Genomic DNA, 7601 nt, shown 5'->3' on the forward strand with positions numbered 1-7601 from the left:
CTTCAGACCATTTATGGGCATGTTCGGCCGCCGAAATGATCAGATCTGTATCTCATAGGGAACCATTGACTCACTCACACATACACACATAACATAAGCGGGAAGGATTCAGGACAGACTCAGGGATTTTGATTCATCTCAGTTATTCGAATCTTCTCTATCATTTTACTCTTTTTTTTTTTTTTTTTTCTTTTTTTTAGTTCGTTTGGTGACCCTTTCTGCAGGTTACATCGTTACGCTAGTAGGACAATCCAATGAATCATGAATCCGAGTCAATGAATCATTCACTTCTTTAAATTCACCGAATCATGAATCATTTTCATTCCGTTTTCTTGATTGCACGTTAAAGGTTATTACACTGACAAAACATTTGCACACAATAAAAAATACAAGTTTGATAAAATAATAACATTGAGAAAGAAACCGCTCAGTGAAGCTCCGAGTCACATTCAAGCATCCAAACAAGTGAGTCGTTCTGTGAAGGGGCGGTTCGTTTTGTAGGTTAAGCCAATTAAAAGCGCCTTCAAAGACCACACTCGAATTCTATTGGCTCTTGCTGCTGTCAGTCTTTGGCGGTAGAAAAGCAGACGAGTCAATACATGAAAGTTTCCAAGATATCGTTCACTTAAAAGATTCACTCGCTGCTGTTGTGTGTTATCAATATAGCATATGAATCAGTGAAAGGTCTTGTCGGCTGTGGTGTGTTCTCTGCAGGACTGAAGGGTAACTGGACTTGTTGATGTTGAGTTGGCGTTTTGGATGAAGAGCCGAAGAGAGTCCAGACATTAAAACGAAAAAGGTTTGTACACCTGCAATTTTCACACTTTTGTGGTGTTAACAGTTTTGGAGTTGCTTCTTTGCCAAAATGCGTTTTGTTTGTATATGCAGGGATTTTTCCTTTTGTGATTTCAGTCACAAAATGTTTGTGTTATATTCCACTTAACGTTAGCCCTCAGTTAAATACACATTTATGGTGTTTTCTATGCTGTTTTACTAATGTTACTGTTTGTTTTGATGTAGAATTCAAACTCAAGTGCTGTTGATAGAGTGCCATGACTGTACGCAGAGGTAAATATATTTTATACCAGTTAAACACACACACACACACACACACACACACACACACACACACACACATGCATTAAAATCCATCATTTATCCTCCCTTCACTTGTTCCAAACCTGAGTTTCTTTCTTCTGCTGAACACAAAGAGGGTATATTCTAGAGTGAGTATTCAGATTTGCTTCTATATATTCAGGCTTATAACTATATATTCCGATTTCTATATATTCAGACATAACAATATATTCAGACTTATAACTATATATTCACAATTGACATTTATATATTCATATTTTTATGATTATTTCCTGTTTGGCGCCTCATGTATACTATATTGCCAAAAGTATTGGGACACCCCCTTGTAATGAACAGGTTTGACTACTTTAGTCATTTCCATGAGTACAAATCGTAATGTTTAAGCATATAATGATATTCTAGGGACTTGTGTGCTTCTAATTTTAAAGCAACAGTTTGGACAGGACCCTTTTCTATTCTAACATGACAATGCCTCTGTGTATAAGGCAAGGTTCAGAAAGAAATGATTGATTGAGTCAGTGTGGAAGAACTTGACTGGTCCTAATCCAAGCTGAACACCTCTGGTGTGACTTTAAATGCAGATCTTGAGCCAAAAACTCTTTACCAAACACCAATGACTTGTACATACACTATATGGACAAATGTATTGGGACACCCCCTTCTTTAGAACAGAAAAAGGCACTTCCAAAACTGTGGCAACAAAGATGGAAACTCATGTATTTAAAAATTGTATTTCCATCTCTGTTGCAACAGTTTTGGAAGTGTCTGAAATGACTGTACCCATATGTACAAGTCATTGGTGTTTGGTAAAGAGTTTTTGGCTCAAGATCTGCATTTAAAGTCACACCAGAGGTGTTCAGCTTGGATTAGGACCAGTCAAGTTCTTCCACACTGACTCAGTCAATCATTTCTTTCTGAACCTTGCCTTATACACAGAGGCTTTTTCATGTTAGAATAGAAAAGGTCCTGTCCAAACTGTTGCTTTAAAATTAGAAGCACACAAGTCCCTAGAATATCATTATATGCTTAAACATTAAGATTATATATATATATATATATATACACACACACACATATATATACAGTGAGGAAAATAAGTATTTGAACACCCTGCTATTTTGCAAGTTCTCCCACTTAGAAATCATGGAGGGTCTGAAATTGTCATCGTGGGTGCATGTCCACTGTGAGAGACATAATCTAAAAAAAAAATCCAGAAATCACAATGTATGATTTTTAACTATTTATTTGTATGATACAGCTGCAAATAAGTATTTGAACACCTGTCTATCAGCTAGAATTCTGACCCTCAAAGACCTGTTAGTCTGCATTTAAAATGTCCACCTCCACTCCATTTATTATCCTAAATTAGATGCACCTGTTTGAGGTCGTTAGCTGCATAAAGACACCTGTCCACCCCATACAATCAGTAAGAATCCAACTACTAACATGGCCAAGACCAAAGAGCTGTCCAAAGACACTAGAGACAAAATTGTACACCTCCACAAGGCTGGAAAGGGCTACGGGAAATTGCCAAGCAGCTTGGTGAAAAAAGGTCCACTGTTGGAGCAATCATTAGAAAATGGAAGAAGCTAAACATGACTGTCAATCTCCCTCGGACTGGGGCTCCATGCAAGATCTCACCTCGTGGGGTCTCAATGATCCTAAGAAAGGTGAGAAATCAGCCCAGAACTACACGGGAGGAGCTGGTCAATGACCTGAAAAGAGCTGGGACCACCGTTTCCAAGGTTACTGTTGGTAATACACTAAGGCGTCATGGTTTGAAATCATGCATGGCACGGAAGGTTCCCCTGCTTAAACCAGCACATGTCCAGGCCCGACTTAAGTTTGCCAATGACCATTTGGATGATCCAGAGGAGTCATGGGAGAAAGTCATGTGGTCAGATGAGACCAAAATAGAACTTTTGGTCATAATTCCACTAAACGTGTTTGGAGGAAGAAGAATGATGAGTACCATCCAAGAACACCATCCCTACTGTGAAGCATGGGGTGGTAGCATCATGCTTTGGGGTGTTTTTCTGCACATGGGACAGGCGACTGCACTGTATTAAGGAGAGGATGACCGGGGCCATGTATTGCGAGATTTTGGGGAACAACCTCCTTCCCTCAGTTAGAGCATTGAAGATGGGTCGAGGCTGGGTCTTCCAACATGACAATGACCGAAGCACACAGCCAGGATAACCAAGGAGTGGCTCTGTAAGAAGCATATCAAGGTTCTGGCGTGGCCTAGCCAGTCTCAGACCTAAACCCAATAGAGAATCTTTGGAGGAGCTCAAACTCCGTGTTTCTCAGCGACAGGCCAGAAACCTGACTGATCTAGAGAAGATCTGTGTGGAGGAGTGGGCCAAAATCCCTCCTGCAGTGTGTGCAAACCTGGTGAAAAACTACAGGAAACGTTTGACCTCTGTAATTGCAAACAAAGGCTACTGTACCAAATATTAACATTGATTTTCTCAGGTGTTCAAATACTTATTTGCAGCTGTATCATACAAATAAATAGTTAAAAAATCATACATTGTGATTTCTGGATTGTTATGTCTCTCACAGTGGACATGCACCTACGATGACAATTTCAGACCCCTCCATGATTTCTAAGTGGGAGAACTTGCAAAATAGCAGGGCGTTCAAATACTTATTTTCCTCACTGTATATATATATACATATATACTCATGGAAATCACTAAAGTAGTCAAACCTGTTCATTAGAAGGGGGTGACCCAATACTTTTGGCAATATAGTGTGTATATATATATAATACTTTTTTCTGCCATACCATGGAAGTCAATGGCTGCCGTCAACTGTAGAAACTCAAAAAGGTTTGGAAAAAATGGAGGGTGAGTAAATGATTTTCATTTTTGGGTGAACTATCAATTTAAATATTTGACGCCTTCTATTTGATTTCGTCTTTTTTCCAGTGAATGTGGTTATTCTTGTGCTGCTTGTCATCGCCTTTTTAATTATATTGCATCGAAATCTGCTGAATCTCAATGATTTCCTCAAGCAAGAGAATTCAGGTATGAATATGCTCATGTTAGTGAAGTTTTAAAGTGTTTTAGCACCATGAAAAGTCGCACCTCACTGATTTTGCTGTTGCAGACACAGTGCCTGGGATGGTCCTGCCCTTTGAGGCTGACTTCCAGCCGGATCATAAGGTCATCAGGACAGGAGATGAGATTTCAGTGGTCATCACCGCTCCAGAGGAGAGACTGGGAGCTGCTGTCACCGCCATGAACAGCATCTACCGCAACAGCAAAGCCAATGTAGTATTCAATATAGTGACACTAAATGAGTCGGTGGTCCATCTTAGGTACACCTTGTATTGCATTACAGCGGTTTATTAAACAATATTATGCTTCATTACTTGTAACATGATTATTTCTTATTCCAGAACATGGTTGAGTAAGACTGACATTAAACACAAAATTGTCATATTTGATCCGAAGATCCTCACAGGAAAGATTTCTAATGATCCTCAGAAGGTGGAGGCAGTGAAGCCGGTAATCAATTGCAAGCGCTTCTGTTTCTAAGTAGTGTTTGGTGTTGTGAAAATGGAAAACGTGTATCATAACTATGTATGTATCTTATTTTTCCAGTTGAACTTTGCCAGATTCTTCTTGCCGGTTTTCTTGCCGGATGCAGAGAAAGTTATTTACCTGGATGATGACGTAGTCGTACAAGGTGAAGTGCATAGTTTTGTTGTTTGTGTTTTTTACGAACCCTAAAATTCTCATAAATCAATTTTCAATTTTTGTCCAATTAAATAGTCTTTAAAATAACAAAACCATGTTTCCTTGCCTCAATATTTTGAATATATTTTTTGCATATGTCACTTTGTGTCATAAATTAGTAATTAGGCAAATATGATTTAATTAGGCAGTAGTTCAACCTTTTTGTCCTCTAGACTCACATGTTCACAACAATTTTCAAAGGCCCCTTCACTGTAAAATTTACAGGAATTAGGATTGCTCGTAGATTAAAATATTAAAAATATTATAGAATTAAAAAAGATTTCCAGAAGTTTGGGGCTGAATTTAATAAATATCTAGATTCTAAGAAAAATGCAAACAAGAAATATCTGACATAAGAACAAAAAGAGTCTAGAAGTAAGAAATATCTAGATTTGTTGTAATTTTGTTTTATTTGAACGCTTTTTTTGTCCTGTTTCAAAACATTTGAAGTAAACTTGCGCGTCCCTTGGAAGTTTGCTGAGGTTTAAATATACAGCTATACTATATTAAATAGAATAGTTATTTGTGGTGTATCTTCTAAAACTGTACATTATCAACAGTGAATATTTAAAAAAATAAAATAAATTTATAAGTTTTTTTGTCAAATGACCCCATTACATTTTTAATTGAGCGAGTGGTGTCCAGTTATATTGGTAAATAAAATGGTTATTTGGTATATAAAAAGCTCAAAATTACTGCCAGTTAATTTGTCACACTAGAAATAAAATGTTAAGTTCATTGTATTGTATTACACGTAGTAGGCCATCTGTATAATTATGAACAGATTTTCTATAATGCCTATAGAAAATCTGCTTACTGTGGAAGTATGCATACTGTATGCTGCAGAAATTGTAATAGTGTGATACTGTGCAGTTTCCATTAAAATACAGTAAGTAACGGTAGCATTGATTGCAATCTTTTCTCTGGTTCAGGGGACATTCGGGAGCTTTTCGACACCAGTATTAAGTTGGGACACGCAGCAGCTTTCTCAGAGGACTGTGACTCTGCGTCCTCTAAAGGCATCGTCAGAGGAGCAGGAAATCAGGTGTGAATGTACTGCACTGATTTCATCTGACTTCCAGAATTCATACTGTGCATAGAACTTCATCAAAATATTAGGGCTGAGTGGGATGACAAAGATGCACGGAGGAAAATGAAGCTGCAGAACAGGATGTTTTTCAGGACTCTTTCATTATGCAAATGTAGCCATGTTTTTTACTGTCGCTGCGGTATGAAATTATTCACAAAAATGTGGTTGTACCACTCAGCCCCATTTCAAAGAAAGTTTTCAGAACATGTATTACATACCTATTTTATATATTTCCATGGATTTGCATATTTCTTTTACATGCTACAGAACAGCTATATTGGTTTTCTGGACTTCAAAAAAGAGGCGATCAAGAAGCTTGGAATGAGAGCGAACACTTGCTCGTTCAATCCTGGAGTCTTTGTGGCCAATTTAACTGAATGGAAGCAGCAGAATATCACCAGCCAGCTTGAGTTCTGGATGGAGCGCAATGCCAAGTTAGTTTGTGTTCTGCTGTATTATGTTACTGGAAATTACAACATTCATTCAAAAAAATGTTAAAGATAGCTACTGTCAAATCTATTGCCAGCTCTAACCCTCTTTAGTCAAATTTTAGGTGTCTTTGAAGACTGTTAATGGTTTTGTGGGGTTTTGTTTTAGGGAGGACCTTTACAGTAAGACTTTAGCAGACAGCATCACAACGCCGCCCATGCTCATTGTATTCTACAAGCACCACTCAAACATTGATCCAATGTGGCACGTCCGACACCTCGGTAAGGAAATGATCATGGCTGTGGTTCATAAATGTAAAATGCTTTTGTAAATCTCTTAGCAACCAACATTTTTTATTTATTTTTTTTACATTTCTAGGGGTGACAGGAGCTGGGAATCGGTATTCACCTCAGTTTGTGAAGGCTGCCAAACTTCTCCATTGGAATGGACATTATAAGCCATGGGGAAGAGCCTCCTCTTTTTCTGACATTTGGGACAATTGGTACATTCCAGATCCCACAGGTAAATTCCACCCAATCCGGAGGCCGGCTGAGGAAAAATAAACCCTGGTTTGGGCTACATGAAAAAAGAGGGAGGGTGGACTCTGGTGCATATATTTGACTTTGTTTGGGGATGTTTAAAGGATGTCTGTATGCAAAATATGGGGCCTTCATGAAACCTAAGAGTACCAAAGTAACTGGGACCAACATTAGAACAGAACAACAGCCAGGAGGCGAGATTCGACACCAATGCACTACCTCAGCATTCACTGTCTAATTCTAAAATAATAACACTAAACCATTTATGGTACAGTTTTTAAAATTTTAATTTTGTATGTTACATCCATGCAAGTGTCTAGATTTTTTTTAACAAGCGGTATGATCCCAAATACTATTGGGTGAAATTGTGGACCCACTTTTTTTTTTTTTTTCTCGTTCTTGAAATGTACATTTCTTTTATAAAGTATTTTAGACTGCTTTAGGGCTTGAGACAAAAACCTGTGACTTAACATTTCAGAATTTCTGTATTTGACACTACAGGACCACTTTCCCCTTGTGTTGTGTTCGGTGTTGTTTCATCTCTATGGATGCATGTATTTTTTTTATCTCTCTCTTTTTCTCCACATATCAGCTGTTACTCAGCATTGTCCTCAACCTGAAGGGGAAAATATGCCAATTTGTAAATAAAGGAAAAAAGTGTTCCAACGAAGTATTGAATAAAGCTCAGTATATGCAATG

At 38.0% G+C, this 7601-nt stretch overlaps 1 protein-coding gene across 2 annotated transcripts; it reads left to right on the forward strand.

The window, feature by feature from the left end:
- The first annotated feature begins 581 nt into the window (after positions 1-581).
- glt8d1 (glycosyltransferase 8 domain containing 1) lies at positions 582-7585 on the forward strand. Of its 2 annotated transcripts, XM_058790786.1 has the most exons (10): positions 582-799; positions 1021-1068; positions 4032-4130; positions 4213-4423; positions 4505-4613; positions 4710-4794; positions 5777-5889; positions 6202-6368; positions 6532-6644; positions 6742-7583. In XM_058790786.1, exons 2-10 carry the CDS (start codon positions 1053-1055, stop codon positions 6924-6926), a joined length of 1098 nt encoding a protein of 365 aa, XP_058646769.1. In that variant the 5' UTR covers positions 582-799; positions 1021-1052; the 3' UTR covers positions 6927-7583. The 2 variants fall into 2 exon arrangements, with proteins under 2 accessions (XP_058646769.1, XP_058646770.1); XM_058790787.1 differs by lacking the exons at positions 582-799; positions 1021-1068 and adding an exon at positions 3929-3950 and having other exon boundaries at positions 6742-7585.
- The last annotated feature ends 16 nt before the right edge of the window (positions 7586-7601 follow it).

Source organism: Onychostoma macrolepis, chromosome 11 (assembly GCF_012432095.1).
Source record: "Onychostoma macrolepis isolate SWU-2019 chromosome 11, ASM1243209v1, whole genome shotgun sequence".
Classification (NCBI taxonomy): domain Eukaryota; kingdom Metazoa; phylum Chordata; class Actinopteri; order Cypriniformes; family Cyprinidae; genus Onychostoma; species Onychostoma macrolepis.